Source organism: Amphiura filiformis, chromosome 13 (genome assembly GCF_039555335.1).
Source record: "Amphiura filiformis chromosome 13, Afil_fr2py, whole genome shotgun sequence".
Classification (NCBI taxonomy): Eukaryota; Metazoa; Echinodermata; class Ophiuroidea; order Amphilepidida; family Amphiuridae; genus Amphiura; species Amphiura filiformis.
In genome coordinates this window covers 26379068-26399242 of record NC_092640.1, presented here as the reverse complement: position 1 = coordinate 26399242, position 20175 = coordinate 26379068, and the positions used below count along the sequence as shown (strand labels likewise).

The window sequence follows — 20175 nt, the reverse complement described above, 5'->3', positions numbered from 1 at the left end:
GCAGCCTAACTTATTTCTTTCTTGCTATTTCTTCTTTCTCACAATTTGCTACTACTTCCACATCCATGATCGGATTTCGACCAAACTCAGTCACAAGCAGTATTGGGTAGCTGGCTACAAAAGTTATGGGTTGTTTAACGTCGGAGGTCATCCAAGGGGTCACGTGGGTCAAAAAAGGTCATTTTAACCGAAAATTCTCCGATCGAGCTGAAATTTATATGCAATGATCCTTATGACATTCGTAACATGCTTAAAATATTTTAATTTTCATGTAAGGTCATTAAGGGGTCATAAAGGGGTCAAAGGTCAAGATTTACAAAATGCTCCAATTGAGCTGAAATTTAAACGCAATGATCCTTATGACATTCTAAACATTTTAAAAATATTTGAAAATTCATTTAAGGTCATTAAGGGGTCATAAAGGGGTCAAAGGTCAAGATTTTCAAAATGCTCCAATTGAGCTGAAATTTAAACGCAATGATCCTTATGACATTCTAAACATTTTAAAAATATTTTTTAATTCATTTATGGTCATAAAGGGGTCAAAGGTCAAGTTTTTAAAAATACACCAATTGAGCTGAAATTTAAACGCAATGATCCTTATGACATTCTAAACATATCTTTCTTTCTTCTTCTTTCTCACAATTTGCTACTACTTCCACATCCTTGATCGGATTTCGACCAAACTCAGTCACAAACAGTATTGGGTAGCTGGCTACAAAAGTTATGGGTTGTGTAAAGTCAGAGGTCATCCAAGGGGTCACAGGGGTCAAAAAGGTCATTTTAACCGAAAATACTCCAATTTAGCTGAAATTTATATGCAATGATCCTTATGACATTCTAAACATGTTTAAAATATTTTAAAATTTATTTAAGGTCATTAAGGGGGTCATAAATGGGTCAAAGGTCAAGTTTTTCAAAATGCTCCAATTAAGCTGAAATTTAAATGCAGTGATCCTTATGACATTCTAATCATTTTAAAAATATTTTAAAATTCATTTAAGGTCATTAAGGGGTCATAAAGGGGTCAAAGGTCAAGATTTTTAAAATGCTCCAATTGAGCTGAAATTTAAACGCAATGATCCTTATGACATTCTAAACATGTTTACAACATTTTAAAATTCATTTAAGGTCATTAAGGGGTCATAAAGGGGTCAAAGGTCAAGTTTTTAAAATGCTTCAATTGAGCTGATATTTAAATGCAAGGATCCTTATGAAATTCTAACATATTTAAAATAGTTTAAAATTCATTTAAGGTCATTAAGGGGTCATAAAGGGGTCAAAGGTCAAGTTTTCAAAATGCCAGCATTCCACGATCAATGTACCCTTACCAGAAAAGCAGGCATGCACTTAGCCTGCGCCTAGCCTGCATGGACTGCGAGAAATGCAGGGTAAATTTTAACCTGCCTTGAGCCTGCAATAGAGCCGAAATATGTAAATTAGGCACGCTAAGTTAGGCTGCAAAATTTGCATATACAGGTTAAAATTAGACTGCATATATTTAGCCTGCATATTTTATCCTGCAAAATTAGCCTGCAATTTTTAGCCTGTATACTTTTAGCCTGCTGCTAAATTAACCTGCAAATCAATATTAACCTGCGCTAGGCCTGCAATATAGCTGAAATATTTAAATTAGGTTTTAGCCTGTCTAATTAGCATAAATTTAACAGGCTAATTTGGGATCTAAATTAACCTGTTTTTACTACACATAGCAGTCTAAAAAACAGGTTAATTAGCAGTACTTTGCCCACTGCATGGTTCCACCATATCATGTGAGAGCTAAAATATAGACCAAAATTTGCCTGGAAAATTTGTCCCCTTGCTTCACACTGCAAATAATAACTTTCACATTGTATGCCAATGATTTAATTTAATTATTAAGTAAGTTTTGCTGTTTAAGCCGTGCGCATCTTTCGAGTAATTTTTACTAAAATTATCTATTTTAGCCGCCATTTTGAATTTTGGACCATAGGGCAACTATTTTGGATTTTGTATTAGCTGAATAAACATATAACTGGACACCAAAATCACCACCATCGGCCTGAGAATGCCGTTCAAATGATAGACTAATATTCGACATTTTGACCGCCATTTTGAATTTCTGGGCATAGGGCAGCCATTTTGGATTTTTATAAACTACATGTATATAAATGACTGTTTGATGTCCGCAAACATATACCTACACCCAAATCACGACCATCGGCCAGAGCGCCGTTCACATAAGTTAGAATAATTCTCGGCATTTTGGCGGCCATTTTGGGTTTTTTTTTCTTGTATAAGGCAGCCATTTTGGATTTTGATAAACTATGTAAATGACTTTTTCATCTCCACAGACATATTCATAGCTCAAATCACCACCATCGGCCTGAAAAAGCCGTTCAAATAAGTTTGCCTAAAATTCGCCATTTTGGCCGCCATTTTGAATTTTGGAACATAAGGAAGCCATTCTGGATTTCGTAACTGTCTAAATGACTTTCTCATGTCCATAAACATATATTTAGACACCAAAATCACCACCATTGGCCTTTAGAATACATTTTTAGTAATTTTGACCCCCGGAAAAAGCACTTTGGGCAAATTTTGAAATAAAGGGGACTACGGAAGCGTGTTCTACGCAAAATTTCAGGCTAGAACCGTATCAAACATAAAGTGAACACTATTTCCCATCCGCGCGTGAATGAGAGGCTGACTAATAGAGTAGAACATAAATACTGATGTTCCGACGATATGATATATTATGCTCCCAAAATTACCATACACTAAACTATTACCCTAATTCAAGTTAAACTGCCAACATTAAAACCTTAAGAAGTATATTGCATTTACATCAATATCATAAATGTATATTTTTAAGCTTACCTATATCTTATACATGTGTACATCCGTAGCATTAACACTTTGTAACCAGGCCTTGCACAGGATTAAAACTAGTTACACGGATTACATACATTGTTAGTTGTCAAGTAACAGTCCAACAGTGAAAAACACAAGGCATAAATAAAGCTGAAAACACAGTGGCGGCGCCAGGAATTTTTTCGGGGGGGGCAAAGTGAATTTTCGTAATTTTGGGTTTTTCTGGGGGGCAACAGGGGGCAAGAGTTCTGACTGGGGGCATTCCCCCCCATGCCCCCCCAAAAGGTGCCGCCACTGTGAAAACATCAAAAACGAGGAGCCCACATCATCTCTGCATTTTACAGAATTCAAAATGGCAGTTGGAAATATTTCCCATCATGCATGCACCTAAAGCAGTCTAAAATTTAACCTGTAAAATTATTAACCTGCTAATCATTATAACAGCTGGTCATAACAATTTAACCTGCAAAAACATTAACCTGCTTTTTGCTAAAACCAGGTTATGACAAAATTAACCTGCATGTTTGTAGATAACAGTCTAAAAGTTAACCTGCAAAAACATGTTGGTCAGTTTTTGTTACAAAGCAGGCTAAAATTTAACCTGTGTTTATAAAAACCATGCTAGCGCAACCTTACGCAGGTTAAAATAAACCTGCTTTTCAAACACAGGCTAGCTGCAGGTTAATTACATGCTAAATTAGCCTGCTTTTTTTTTTATATATTATAACGACAATTAATGAAACAGTCTTATTAAAATTAATTTTATCCAGCAAAGTATTGCTGCTTGATCAGATCGTCACAATCATCCGCCTAACTTACCTCGTGCCCTTGCAAAGGGCACAGTTGCTCTAGTTTTATCTCTGTCTTTTTATCATACCAGTGCTGCTTCTTACAGGAGGCAAAACAATCTTTTCGCTACTCCTTCACATTTAGTGGGTCAACCTACAGAGGAGACAGGTAATTCCGATGACGTCACAGTACATTTTACAAATGGTGGATCCGTAAGTTAATTTATATTTTGTTTTACATCAGTCACGCTTTACGGTTTCATCTTGTGACATAAAAGGATTGTCCGAAAATCACATCATACTCACATCTGCACTTCTCCGTATCAAAGTCTGAATTTTGATACCGGAGGCACGTATTTTTTCATATAGTCCTACATGTAGTCCTAGTCCTTAGTTTAGAATTAGCAAACCATTATGTGTCTAAAGTGGGTTAACCTATCATTCAAAGTGTCGGAATACATTCCAATTAGCCTTTTCGAGATATGGCGGACACAATATGGCGCTGCACGAAGTGGGTAAAGCCTTTTGAATTTGCTGGGTTTCCCAGATTGAAGACTGCCCTCCTTTTGTGTACGCCATACTTCGAGAAGGCTAATGAAACCTTTCGGCATTTATATCATAATGATTAAAATACATAGGAGGATTTAAGGGAAGGGGTATGAACGTGTGGACAGTATTTATTGTGGGACATAAGAGCACATCAGACATATCGAATTGCATTCTGAATACGAAGAATGTCCTTCTGATATCAAATAATTTTGATTTTTTGAATTTGAAATTCGCAATGTAATACACATTTTATGGCAAATCAGTAAAAATTGATATTTTTGATACTTAACAGTACTCGAAGTAAACTTTATAAATCTGATGATTTATTCTTAAAGTGTATGTAGGTGTGATGAAAAGCCGACGATCAATTGAAAATTTTGACCTTTTGTATTGAAGATATGGATTTTTTTCCCAAAACGCAAAAAAAAAAAAGGTCTTTTTGGGGGAAAAAAACCATATCTTCAATATAAAAGGTCAAACTTTTCAATTGATCGTCGGCTTTTCCTCCCAGCTACATACACTTTAAGAATATATCATTAGATTTATAAAATTTATTTCGAGGACTGTTATATATCAAAAATTTGAAAAATATCAAATTTTAATAATTTGTCATAAAATTTGTATTATATCGTGAATTTCAAAAATGAAAATTATGTGATATCAGAAAGACATGCTTCGTATTCAGAATGCAATTCGATACGTCTGAGGTGCTCTCATGTCCCACAAAAAATACTGTCGAAACGCAATAAACGCTCATTCCAGATCCCTTAAACTCTTGATATCAATACAAAAATATTTACCTTCGTAACTTTCAGCTGTTGTTCCTACAGCCTTAGTCATCGGAATGACCCACTTGTGCACTCTTGAAATGCGGCGTAATGTTTGGGTCAGAGACCTTTGGTAATTTTATAGCAAAAACCAAACGAAAACTAAACGAAAACTGAATCAAACACTAGAATCATACGTATTTTAATATAAATTACAAAGACTAAAGTCAAGTTGTAAAAATCTTTTGTTACAGACGGACATACGCATGCCTATCTTAAATGGCGCATCAGGTAGCAGCGGTCTATCCAGACATGCAGGTCAATCTCATCTAGATGATTTAGAATTAGAAGACATCACGAGACTGGGCATCCCAGTCGATGCGGAGGATGCTTGCTTGCTCGTCGGCCAGTTGAATAGTCTCGACAAACCAGCCTCATGTTTTGTTCGTCTGTCAGACAGCGCGCCCATGTCGGCACTGACAGAAGTAGCACTTCCGGTGCGATTTATATTTCTGTTGCTCGGTCCTATTGGCGGGAAAATGGATTATCATGAACTTGGTAGATGCTTCGGAACATTGATGTCCTCAGAGGTATGTTACATCACATATTAATAAAGATCGTCAGTGTGACGTCTTTTTCGACCATCTTGTGGGTAAATCAATATAATTCAAGTATAAAAGAAATCACGTGATAGCCTGGAGACGAGTGCACGGATTTGAACCCTTTTAATTTGAACCCTTTTTATTTATCCACAGCACTTCGCAGAATCAGCATATAAAGCCGACAACATCAACACCATGATATCAGCTATGAATGATTTCATTGATGATACCGTTGTACTCCCAGCAGGCAGCTGGGATAAAGACCTTTTACTTCCGGTGTTACGTATTCAAAATGAAAAGGTCGAAGAAAGGAAATTGAGAAAAGAAATAGAACTAAGATGGAGGACAGACCCTTCGACGAAACCTCTTCCGGTAAATGACGATAGTAAGTATTGAGTAGACAGTAGGATAAGTCCTCTCGTTTCCAAATACTATACACCATGTAGTTGCGAAAAGGTGGCAAGAAACTCGGGTTATTAATATTGACTGATAATATTAACTGACCTATAATTGAAGACGGAGATAAAAAGATTTTATCGCGTCTGACGTCTGACGTCATCTATCAAACTCGAGCACGATTTGTTTACAAGTGTCGTGATGATGACTTGCTGAACGCGGCGGTATAACCGGGCGCCTTATTGTTAATTTTGTACCTTCAAACATGCACACCATCTCAAAAGTTAGGCCTTTATAGTAGGAAACTTTCTTTCGCGAAGGCACCATGTCAACAATGCCTAGAAAAGCTGCTTTTTGCCTTGTAAAAGTACGTAATTTTTCGCCATTTGCTGCTATTCCTTTTCTCCGATCAGCACCAGATAGATCGGTCTTCCTTTACGCTCTATTAACCTGATCGTAATTGACTGTGACATCAGACGCGATAAATTCTTTTTATCTCTGTCTTTAATTATAGTGTCATATACAGGAATTAAAATCGTTGGAGAATGTAAGAACAAAGAACTGAAAGAGACATGAAGAATATTAACTCTCTCCACGCGGGTGTCGGCTGCAAACAGTATGCGTCGACTATAAATATACGTTTTTATAAATACGCCCGTGACCACCTCCGTGCTGCCATATTCAGCTCGTAGACAGTAAGTCTCGAAGTGACCTTCTACATAGCGGGTGGTATTTTAAGTGTTTTTTAATTCAAATATTTCCAAATTGTAAATGTGCGTGACCATATTTAGAATCAGCATCTTCTTCTTCTTCTTCTTCTTTCGTATGCTGCTAACGAGGGAGATTCAGATCTCGAGTTTGCTGTTGAGCAGCCAGTCTCGTGTGGAAATATCAACTTCAGAGAGTCCCTTGGCCCCATTTGGGGGTCGATGGAGGTGACAAGCTTTGATGATGTGGTCTGCCGTCTGCTCTTCCTTTCCGCACTCACAAAGTGGGCTTTGGGTGAGGCCCCATCTATGCATACTGGCCCTGAAGCGACCTACTCCTGTTCGCAGGTGGTTGAGTTTCACCCATGCATGGCGTGGCAAATCCAAGCCAGGGCTGGATTTCGACGTGTCTGGGATATAGCCCTTCAGGGGCGAAGATGACACTGCCATCTCTGCTGCCATTCATTGCCTGTCCAGTGAGCCGATGTCTCCTTGGTCTGTGCCTGATGGATTAAAGCATGTGCCTCCGATGTAGCGTCTCTGTTTACCACTTCATGGAGAAGGTGGCCTGGGTTCAAAGCACGCCGAGTCAGAGCCATGGTCTGCGACTTCCTCCTCAGATCGGCCGGTGGAATACCTGCTAGTAATGGCAGCTGTTCTGCTGGGGTTGGGCGAAGGCAACCACTTATGGTGCGGAGAGAGTTGTTCAAGCTTGTGTCCACTAGGTGTGCATGGGCACTCCTACTCCATACAGGTGCGCAGTATTCAGCAGGGGCGTAAACCAAGGCCAGGGTTGCAGTGCGTAGAGTGGAAACGCTGGCTCCCCAACCTGTTCCTGCGAGGCGTCGAATAAGAGCTCCCCGAGCTGTGACTTTGTCGCGGAGGCCTGCCAGGTATTGTCGGTAGGTAAGCGATCTGTCAAGTTTCACTCCAAGGTAGGTAGGGGTAGCTTGGAAAGCAAGTCGACTCTTATTGACCATGATGTTTAGCTCCCGCTTAGCTTCCTTGTTGTTCAGGTGGAAGGCTGCTGAAACTGTTTTCCCTTCACTGAGCTTCAGGCGCCAGTTCCTCAGATATGTTGATAGGGTATCCATGTCATTGCTGAGGACCTTCTCGATGTTTGACCATTTCCTGTGCGTTGCCAGGATGGCTATGTCATCTGCGTAGCCGTACTTCTTTGATGTTGTCTCAGGCAGGTCATGGATGTAGATGTTGAATAGCAAAGGAGCCAGTACAGAACCCTGAGGAACCCCGTTGTTAAGAAGCGTAGCCAGTTGGTGACGGCGTTACCAGCATGAAGGAGGAACTCAGGATGTATGATATCAGGTCCTGGGGCCTTGCCTGCTTTCAGCAGTTTGATAGCTGATGACATGCATTCAAATGAGTACAAACAAGCCTAGTATTACTTCAGTGGTTATTACGATAGCTCCTGATGTTTTAGGCAAATATCTCAAAACTTGCACGCAGCCAATGCTCTGCCAACACGCAGAGCATTGAGGAAAAGAACTTCAAGGAATTACCTGGTAACGATACAGATGACGGTTTGGTGATCGTTTTGTGTAAAGATTGAACTACTTATATCCTGTACATTACCACCGATTTTCTTACCCATGGAGCGTAAAAGCTCTTATACATGTACCTATCCTAACACATGAACAACTTCCTTCAAGACTGTGCATGCACGTCCTCAAACACGATGATGTTGATCAAGCCAGGTAGCGGCGGCCACATCCGGTCACACCCGGCCATATTGGTTTTCAATCTCAATCTAAGATTCTATGCACCTATTCTGATGTTTTGTGTTTTTTTTGACAGAAGTAACATATTTATATGGTATCTTAGTATCAGGGTCAATTACGTTTTGAAGTAGTACTTATTGGTACCAACAGATAAAATAGGCCTCATTGATATTATTTTGTGGTTTATCTTTCAGCCACTCCGATGACAGTACCAACAAGAACGCCCGAAATTGACCCATTGAAACGTACCAAAATACCCTTTGGTGGACTATACAATGACGTCAAACGAAGATACCCGCATTATCTCAGTGACTTCACGGATGCCCTGAACGGACAATGTGTGGCTGCAGTTATGTTTATCTTCTTTGCTGCGTTGTCGCCAGCTATTACATTCGGGGGTTTACTTGGTAAGTGTTTGGCATCCCGTTTATAACCTGAAAGATCGTTGGGGATATCATAATAAGATGAAACGCCAGATATAATGACGGTCAAATGACTCCGTAATATGTTTCTAATATCGTGTTTATATCGAGTGCTGATTTAGGTCAAAGGTTATGATTTCATACAAGCTGTGTTTAACTACTGGTACGTGATTGGTTAATCGCCTAATTGAGTTACGGGCGCACAATACTACATAACCCACTATGTCAGCCTAATAAATTGTAGAATTTGCACATTTCAACAGTGTTTAAATTAACAGTGGGTGCTGTACTTATATTTAAACGGACAGAATAACCAACTGATAGAGCACTTCTATGGGCTATTCAAATTGAAATTCATACACCCCATATGGAAGACATGGCCTTAATATCCCACATAGGGAGTGTGCATTTCAAATGGAGTTACCTGAATCATCAATGGGTGACTCCATTTGAAATGGAGCCTACACCACTGTGTGGGAGGTTGAGGTCTTGCACAGGTCTTCCATAGTTGGTGTATGGATTTCAAATGTCGACGAGATTCCAAAAATAAAAGGTATAATCTTGTCGGGTCAGACTCTGACCCGACAAGAATGACAGTGCAAGAATGTCGTAACATTGTGGGCTAAATTGGTCATTAATGATTTTGGAAATATATATAGGTGAATGCACACATTATAAGCTATTTTACAAATCGAAGAAGCAATTAACTAAATTTTTGTTTTCTAACATTTTAAAAAACGTTAGAAAACAAAAATAAATGCCTCTCCGTAAAACCGCTTACAACGTTTTAAATTAGTGTACCTGTTTTGTGAATTGTCATTTGATGGGATCATTTATTAATTTTTCAAACAAAACATCATGTACAACCAAATTTTAGGCTTAAACAGCTAAAAGTGATATCAAATTACAAAGTTATTCACTTTTATAGTATTTTTTAAAGCTTTTTCGGATATAAAATGTATCTATTAATGACAAAATTGGTGGCGCTATTTAGTTACTGGAAATTACTCTTTCAAGATTTTAATACAAATAATTCCTTTTATTGTTTGATAAAATATGTTTATAAAATTTTCTTCTTGCTTGTTTCACCTATTCCAGCTGTTTTGATGGCAGTATTAATCGCCAAACCTTTGCAAAGGTGACTTAGGATAAATAGCGCCATCTATAGTTTGCATTTAGTTAATAATGAAGCCAATTCTATGTATTTATACAAACAACCGTGACCTCAAAGTTTGTGTAAGGATCCTTATTAAAAATCAAGGTCAATGTATGGTTTATTCAAAACAGGCGAGAAAACGGACAACTGGATGGGAATATCGGAGATGGTAATCAGCACCGCAATAGCTGGAATTGTATTTGCAATGTTCTCTGGTCAACCCTTAAATATTATTGGTGTTACTGGACCTATTCTAGTGTTTGAGGAGAATCTTTATAAGGTAGGGGGTAATATTTGTCAGTACTTGTAAGAACTCTCTCCATGCGGGTCTCACCTGCGGTCCAAATTTCAGAAGTATAAATGTTCATGACCATATTTGGAATCAGCATAAAAACCACATTAAAATGAGTACCAACAAGCCCAGTATTGGTTCAGTGCTTCTTGAGATAGCTCTTGATATTTTTAGAAAATATCTCAAAACTTGGACTTAATTTATGTTGGAATCTATATAGCTAACACGCAGAGCTTTAGAGAGAAAGTCACTGATCAGTCTACGACCAAAAATATGTACGTGATTTGGAAGTCGCTTAAAAATGTTGGTAAACCGGGATAATGACCCATTTAACCATTTTTGAGATTTGCACAGAGTTCCTTATGCCAAGGCAAAACTCATGAATAATCAAGATTTTCTCTCTCTTCAGTTGACAAAAAACTCATTTATTGTAGGGGTTAGTTGCTACATTTATTTTCTAAAAGTGTTAAACAAATGACATGTAGCTGTAGTTTTGGATTTTGTTTTAAGCTAAATGAGATAGATTCATATTAGTTTATGAAAGAAATATAATCTTGGCTATTAAAAGTAATCGCTTAGGCATGATTATGTATTTTAATAAAACAGGTACCAAAGTTCGTCAGTTCCGTATATTGGTTTAATTTATCAGCGTTTATATTGCGTCTTTGTGTCGAATGTGGCGTTAGTAACCGCAACCCAATGTTTTTGTTTATCTCAACAGTTCTGTGTCAGTAGCGAGATAGAATATCTTCCATTCCGATTTTGGGTCGGTTTATGGATGCTCATTTGGGGCATAGTTTGTGTGGCCGTTGAGGGCAGTGTTCTGGTCCGCTTCTTCACACGCTTCACTACTGATATCTTTTCGTTCTTGATCGCTGTTATCTTCATTTATGAAGTGTTCTCCAAGTTGTTCCAGGTAAGCTATGCAGATTAATTTAAAAAAAAACTGTATTATCACAATCGTACGAGGGGGTATCAAAACGTTCTTGAAATCGCCCAAAAGTGAAAGAGCTATATCATTGCAATTTTGTCTGTGTAATCACTGGTCCTAGCCTCTCACCGAAAAACCCCTAGTTTCAAACTGCTGTCCTCACATGCCCGTCACTTCCAAAATCTAGTGCCCCCCGGGGGGGGGGGGCTGTCTACGGTGATGATTGTCTGTCATATGGCACTATTGCTTTTTAGAAAAGGAACTTCTGAACTGGCTACATGTCCCTCACAGATGAGCAAAGAAGGGGACGTCCATCACACTTATGGACGTGGCCAGTTTGGAAATTCCTTTTCCAAAAATCAACAGTGCCATACTGCCATGGCAATCATTATTAGACAGAAAGTAAACATTCTTATGACACCATTTTTGCAACATAATTAACATAAGGACCAGCGATTACACAGACAAAATTTCATTGATATAGCTCCTTCACTTCTTCTGGGTGATTTCAATATATTTCGTATGTATTGTGTAGTTTTAATATTATCGCACGGAACAAATAAGTACACAAGAAATGCCCCCACCGCACACCCATCAAGCAATATATACACATTCTAATAACAATATAACAATATATGAAGAGCTTGTTTCCAAACCATATTAAGTCCACAACCATGTGTGATACAATCACAATTACTTTGACATTAACAACATTAACAACAATGAGTTGTACCACCAACAAGCCATTATTACCACAACTGAAATTACTATACCTATAGCATCACAACCCATTGCAACATCGCACAGAAAAATCAGAAACATGTGTTTGTGGCCTTAACATGGTTTGGAACCAAGCTCTTTATATATTAATATATAAATGTACTCCATAGGGCAGAATAACTGACATCCCATGTTATTATCACGTGATTTATTAAACCTTTTATGGGTGATAAGGATATAATAGAGTTGATCATCTGCACAGATAAAACATCTGATAAACCATCAGGAACGGTGTCCGTTTGTCATGTTTGCCTCACGTCGCTCAGCGGCAAGCGACATATAAGTATGAAACTCGAATTTAAGGAATTTAGGGAATCATAAAAAGTTGTATGATACAATAATCCTGGGTAGATATAATCAAAGACCGAATTAAAAAGACTAGTTTGCGTCTGACGCGATGACGTCAGGACAAAGGCATTTCGTGATTGGTTGCTGACCTGCGCAATACGGCATATTCGGTCTGGTTAACAGGACGTCATACGCAAACTAGTCTTTTTTAATTCGTTCTCAATTATAAATACTGGGTGTCTATTTCCTTGTAGATCTATTCGACTCATCCTCTTATGGAAATGGAGGAGTATTGCATCGATGGCAATATTACCGATGAATATGAGTTTATGAACGTCTCGGCCTACATTGATCTGAACGGCACCGTCATTAATAACGGTACTGTAGTGGGAGTGGTAACAACAGCAGCAGCAGCAGCAACAGCAACAGCAACAGCAGCAACAGCAGCAGCAAAAACAGCAGCAGCAGCAGGAGGAGCAGCAGCAACAATATGGCCAACTAATATGGCCCTGGCAACTACCACTGCGGCTAAAGCCGCCATCGCGACAACCGTCCCGAATGGGGCATTCGCGTTCACTTCATTCATGACCACCCCGTTTGATAATGAGACGTACGGAAACGGAACCGGAAGTGGTGCAACGATGTGTGGATCTAAGAAGGTGAACATGGTTAACCAACCAAATACTGCGTTGTTGTCAACTGTCCTCATGTTTGGAACGTTCATGTTGGCCAATGCCTTTAAGTTTTTCAAGACTAGCCAGTACTTCGGCAAAACGGTAAGTATTTTGAGTTATATCGGTAAATTATTGACCCTTAAAGCCATGTTGTAACATTTCCATCAAAAACAAAATGTTAGTTTTCGCCGTCAGAGAGTTCCAATTTTAATGTTGACCCGAGCAGATTAGACAATGCAAAGAAAATCGTTATTTTTAAATAGCGATATTATGCGATTGTATTAAAATACAATCGCATAATATCGCCAATGCGCGTCAATCTGTACATCGTGATGGAATTCGGTCCTGTATGTGTTATGACCATCCCGCACGATTACACGACGTAGTTCCGTCGTTTTATTCAAAATCTCAGATTTTTGTTAACAATACAGCACCGAAAACATTCATTTTGACAGGCCATGTAGGTTTACTAAAGTACATTACAATCATGTAAAACTCCCATATTTTGACAAAACGTGAGGGCGTTATCCTCAGTAATGTTTCGACATGACTTTAACGCGGTGACACTCAACCAATGTAATCATCTCCTACTTTTAGGGCTTTCGCTATTAATAGAAATCCGCGAAATAATATAAACGAAGGACCAGGGAACTATGTTTATTAGTACTTTAAAAAATAGTTTAAGTTTGGTTACCGGACACAAAATGTCCTTACATGTTGAACAACGTGTTGACATGTTCTGTTATCCTTCTGCGATAAAAAACGTTGTGACATTGAATCAGCAACCAGCGAAGTTGTATAGAACAGCTTCGTTGCATCAACAGTTGAATAAAAATCGATCCACCAGAACCCCCACCTTGGTTTTTACATTTGGTCTTAAAACCTTTGCCTAGAAAACAACCGACCCGGGCATAGGTTTTCATTAAGCACTATCTACCGATCTAACATTGCCTCTGATTGGTCAATTACACCATATTTTCACTTTAATCACCAATCAGAATGGAGCTTTGCAAATAATTCACCTCAATTTTTTGGCGTGGTGAAATTATTCTAACAATGTTGCTGATTGGGCCAATTGATAATGAAAACTTCTTTTTGGCCAATCGGTAGGTAGTTGGGATGAGGTTAACAATATATTCGTTACGAAAATTTAAAACATTGTGTGCGTATATTTTCATTTTTAGTGCCGTAAAATAGTTGCTGACTTTGGTATTCCACTTTCCATCTTAATCATGGTCGGAAAAGATCTCCTTATAGCCGGAGTCTACACACAGGTAAGTACAAACCTCACTATGGACCTCAATGGCATAGCTCAATAACGTCATTTAAACTTATAATAGGGCGAAATTTGGCCTCAAGTTACAGAATATGAGTTTTTGTACTTAAATTTTCAAAGGCCATTTAATGAATGTACAAATGTATTGGAGTTTAAGAAGTGCACCTGATAGATGAGCATGTTGTGGATCCTAGTGCATCTATAAAAATATGGGTTTCATTACATGACTTTTTAATAGTCATGTTGACATCGTCAGCCATACCGGAATAGCTCGGAATGTTGGAGCTCATGTACAGGATATTCTTTTGGAAAGTACAAAATTACAGACCTGTGATCTGTCATACTTTCATGTCGCTTGCCGCTGCGACAAGCCGCGACAAGATGTATCGGCCAACCACATGCCGGGCCACTTGAGTCATGATTGTGTCCGTTTGTCTGCAATACCTCGTAAGTCGCGTGGGGAAGTCGCGCCGCTCAGCGGCAAGCGGCATGACAGTTTGAAACCAGCATGATACAATGTATTAAGGATAAGCAATGCCAGTGCTAATACAGTTAAGGCGAGGATTGCGTCAGGGATGTATACTGTCACCTAGTCTCTTCAGTGTGTGCGTAGAAGAAATCACAAAAGAGGCACCGACACAGGTTGGACAACGGAGGAATTGGTTTTGTCGGAGTTAAAATAAATAATATCTGGACCACCCTTATTTGCGCGGAAGAAGAGAAGGAATAATACGATGCTTTCTTCTATTAAAGAAGGCAAAGATTAAAATGGCCATCGACAGAAACAGATATGAGGATAAATTCATTGTGGAAGGACAGAAGATGCCAACAAAATGTAGGAAATGGAGGACCCGGGGTGGAGGAATTCAAGCACTTGCTAATGCTATATTCATGAATCCTGGCATCGGGAAGAGTACAATCCGTCCAGAGAGTTTATAGCTGTAAGCGTTCTAGGAGCTACTTAAGGATGTTATTTCTCTCATCTGATATTTACCCAAAGAACTGCGTTGATGTTTCCGAGTGTCCCGATATGACAGAAATAAGTAGATGTCTAAAAAGTTCAGTCATTTAAGGGCTGGGGTATGAACGTTTGGACAGTATTTATTTTGGGACATTAGAGCACATCAGACATATCGAATTGCATTCTGAATACGAACAATGTCATTCTGATATCAAACAATTTTGAAATTTTGAAATTCGCAATTTAATACACATTTTATGGCAAATCATTAAAATTGATATTTTTGATATTTAACAGTACTTGAAGTAAACTTTATAAATCTGATGATTTATACTTAAAGTGTATGTATGTAGGTGGGTTGAAAAGCCGACGATCAATTAAAATTTTGACCTTTCGTATTGAAGATATGGATTTTTTTCCCAAAACACCAAAAAAATTAGGTCTTTTTGGGAAAAAATCCATATCTTCAATATGAAAGGTCAAAATTTTCAATTGACCGTCGGCTTTTCCTCCTGCTACATACACTTTAAGAATATATCATTAGATTTATATAATTTACTTCGAGGACTGTTATATATCAAAAATTCGAAAAATATCAAATCTTTATAATTTATCATAAAATTTGTATTATATTGTGATTTTCAAAAAATGAAAATTATTTGATATCAGAAAGACATGCTTCGTATTCAGAATACAATTCGATAGGTCTGGGGTGCTCTCATGTGCCACAAAAAATACTATCGAAACGCAATAAACGCTCATTTTAGATCCCTTAAGGGTCAAAGATATGGATTTTTTTCCCAAAAAGACCTAATTTTTTTTGGTATTTAAAGAAAAAAATTCCATATCTTCAATACGAAAGGTCAAAATTTTCAATTGATCGTCGGCTTTTCATCCCACCTACATACACTTTAAGTATAAATCATCAGATTTATAAAGTTTACTTCAAGTACTGTTAAATATCAAAAGTATCAATTTTTAATGATTTGCCATAAAATGTGTATTAAATTGCGAATTTAAAAAAATTAAAATTATTTGATATCAGAATGACATTCTTCGTATTCAGAATGCAATTCGATATATCTGATGTGCTCTGATGTCCCAAAATAAATACTGTCCAAACGTTCATACCCCAGCCCTTAAGGAATAATATTAGAATAACAGCGTCTCGATAATTTAACCAACGCCTCGATAATTTAACCATGTTTTATGAGGAAAGATGACAGCGTCGTTAAGGTTTGACACTATTTTAAAGTGTTGCGATTGGTTCACAGCATCATGCGAATGGTAGTCAGCTTTGGCAAAAATTGCATTGCTCATTTCATAGCGAGTGTGTAGAAGAATTCAAATATCACAGATATACTTTTGTAGATCCTGTGGTTCTTGAGTTTTGTTGTAGGAGGGCTGAAACACCTGCAACACTTACATAAACGTACATAACTCATTAACAACGATCAATCAAACAAGGTTTGAAAGTATATGATTTGTAGAATGAACTTTTGCAAAACATCAAAGTTTTATTTTTCAATAATATATTGATTTACATAATGAAAATCGATATTTTTTGGCTGCTTCGACCAACAGTACCTTGTCTACCCTTAAGGATCTTATTGATGATATGCGGCGCAATCTGCTCTTTTTGATGATTTTTTACTATTTTATTATGATAGATGATATGATACAATCTACAGGAGAGCAATGTTTATAGAATAATAGAACATTCACTAATATTTTATGGGCAGAAAGTTCAAAGTGTTGCATAACACAATAACAAAATCGACCATTTTTGAACTAGACATCAGTATGAAATCACATCAGGTCAATGCAGCGATTCATCATTATTTTCTTTTTACTTAGAAGAGCGCCATCTATGTGCATTTTTGTCTGGTCATATTTCGACGAGCGGAGGCGCGGCAGAAAAGTGTACATTTTCATTGCACTACTTTGATTTCTGTATAAGAAAATGCGTTGGGCAACAAAGGGACGAATTAAGAAATATTTATTAAGACGGTTGTCCAAATGTCATCAGAATTGGTATTACTATAGAAACAATATTAAATTCGTGTACATCGTGGAACATTCAACTACGCTTGTTACTCCGCGACTAATCATGCTAACTACACGCGCGTACAACGCTACTCTACGCGTCCATATTATAGCGAGGCTATCTGTGTACAACTGCTTCTTACTACGCACAGCCACCCAAAGAGTATGTTCCACGATGTACACGAATTTGATAATTTTTCTATAATAATAGTATTGTTCTTTGTCTAAAAAGAAGTCGCGTATAACCTTTAAAGTGTTTTTATCACTTGTGTGGCAACTTCAACTGATCTCCGGGGCATTTCCCAGTCGGTATAACATTCAAATAGAAAGCCATATTAAACATTTCTTTTTAGACAGCGTGACATATGGTAAAAACATACACGGTCTGTCACGAATTCTGTATGTGGTCCCTCTATTTTGTCCTGTTTAATACGAGGGTCGGTCAGTATGTAATGAGAGTTGACTTGTAACTCTATATATATGGATTATTTTCATGGCATTTCTCTATGATCACATAATAACTGTACCTTTGTCTTTAAAACAACTACGTAACAGGATTAGCCTAAAATCAATAGACTACCCAGCAAACACAAAAACGATTTTAAAACGTTTTAAATAAGTTATATTTTGGCTTTTGGTTTAGGTAAAAACGTTTTAATAACATTAAAATGTCGGGTTATATAAAGGTCATGAAAACGTTTTAAAACGTTTTGTATGAAAACACACCACATTTCTAAACTATTTTTGCAAACATTTTTTGCCAAATATTTTGTCAACACTTAAATAACATTATGTTAAAATATTTGCCCCAGCAAACACAGAAATGTTCTTAAAATGTTTTCTTCAAAACGTTTTAATAACATTTAAATGTCAGGTTATATAAAGGTCATAAAAACGTATTTAAAACATTATTGCAAATATTTTGGGCAAACATTTTTCGCAAAATATTTTTTCAACCCAAAAATAACATTCTGTTTAGAATGTTTTGTATCAGGTTTTCAAAAATGTTTTTGGAATGTTATTAAAACGGTTTTACACCCTTTATATAACCCGACATTTAAACGTTTTCTGTAAAACATTTTTGTTTGCTGAGCAGTAGATTATCACAAAATGTTTTTCAATGTTATGAAAACGTTTATACCCTTAATATACCCTTTATATAACCCGACATTTAAACGTTTTCTGACAACATTTTATAACCTTTTGCGAATGATGTCGATAACGTTTTGTGTTTGCTGGGTATGGATACTGCCACGCAAAAAGGGGGTCTTTTAAATTACAGCGAAGGCATGTGTTTAAAACGTTTGAGAACAGGATAAGTGGGCCTACATGGTGCATATGCATAGTTTTGGACAGGAATAGTAATCACTAGGTCCTGGGTCTGCCTGTGGTAAAATATGAGACTTGCCATGAAATTTGGGTGGAAATGGGACGTGGCGTAAAATGGAAAAGCATTTAATACAAGTAACAATAACAATTTCCAAAATGAAAGAGATTAAAATATAATGACTGGTCACATAGGAGAGGTAGTACTCGATACTCGAACTGAGGCAAATCAAACAACGATCTGAGCATGCGTAGGTGGGATGACCGATCCAACATGCTAGAAATGTTTAAAAATTACAAAATGTCATGTAAATAATAATAATTCATGCGATTTTTTTATGGATGATCTCAATCTCAAATGAACAGAAATTAAAAAAAAATCTCATTCAGACGGTCACCTCTCTGTACCACTCCTTTTTGTATATGTAACAATAGTAGAATAATAGTTATATTTTAATCACGATTTCAAATATTTTCTCTGGATTAATGTTTGGGGTTTAGTCAACAGAACTGGCAAAAACAAATTTACTATTTTTTGACAATATCAAAATTTTTATATAAACAATTTTTTTTATATTTTTCATATTTTTATATATTTTTTTATAGAAAGCAAAGTCTTGTTTTTGTCAAACATAACAGTGACATATTTGACCACACATGATAGATAAAATAAAATAAAAACCTTTCCAGTCAGAAAAAGATGGTTTTTCCCAAAGCTGGAAGTTTGTGTTCTACTACTATTCCAAGGCAACACTCTCCATAATTCCCAAGAAATACTAAAACATACAACAATACCTCATTTCAGCCAGTGACTGTAGACCATTGATTTTATGCTAATGTTGTTACGTAATCAAGAATGTGATATCATTTGTACATGTATTGTTTGAAAGACAAAGTTGCAGTGTTTATGTGATCATAAAGAAATGCCATGAAAACAATCCATATATGGGGTTATAGATCAACTCTCATTACATACTGACAGACCCTCCAAGGTATGAAAGTGTCACAACTAGAAACGTCCAGTGAACTCAGCGTTTGCTGAAAGTTTTAAGTACTACACCCCTGGCCAACTTTGTGCCTATTTTTTGCATTTTTCTCAAAAATTATAGCACATTGGTGACAAGTAAGATATGTATATTATAGGGGCAAGGACTACAACTACTGTATTGAAAATTCAGCAACTCAAAGCAAGTAGTTATTGATTTATTGATCAAATATTGGTTTTCCCTCATTTTTGACTGTAACTCCACAACAGTTGTATGTACTGAAATAAACTTTCAAGTGCAGTAGTTGTAGTCCTTCCTTGCCCCTATAATATACATATCTTACTTGTTCCCAATGCGCTATAATTTTTGAGAAAAATGCAAAAATAGGCACAAAATTGGGCAGCCCTTAAGGGTTTTTTAGAATGGCTACAATAAGATTGCTGAATGCTGATGCTACTGCTATAACTACGACTGCTGATTGTGACAGAACGTAGTATGGCGGAACATATGACGAAGACTTTATGCATTAGTTTCACTTAGGTCAACTTTTAAAGGGGCTTTGAGAGATTTCTTGGGATTAAAAAATCATAGAATATCTCTAAACATATTTCTATAAATGGTTACTCATCACAATGA

The 20175-nt window shown here is 37.1% G+C and overlaps 1 protein-coding gene across 1 annotated transcript in view; it reads left to right on the top strand.

Moving 5' to 3' along the window:
• LOC140168172 (band 3 anion transport protein-like) overlaps positions 1-20175 on the top strand; it is a 48861-nt gene that overhangs the window by 7475 nt on the left and 21211 nt on the right. Inside the window, exons 5-12 of the mRNA XM_072191501.1 lie at positions 3734-3854; positions 5212-5547; positions 5713-5944; positions 8596-8808; positions 10111-10259; positions 10993-11187; positions 12525-13046; positions 14129-14218. Of these exons, the coding sequence (XP_072047602.1) occupies positions 3734-3854; positions 5212-5547; positions 5713-5944; positions 8596-8808; positions 10111-10259; positions 10993-11187; positions 12525-13046; positions 14129-14218 (1858 nt within the window). The remainder of the gene's footprint in view (positions 1-3733; positions 3855-5211; positions 5548-5712; positions 5945-8595; positions 8809-10110; positions 10260-10992; positions 11188-12524; positions 13047-14128; positions 14219-20175) is intronic.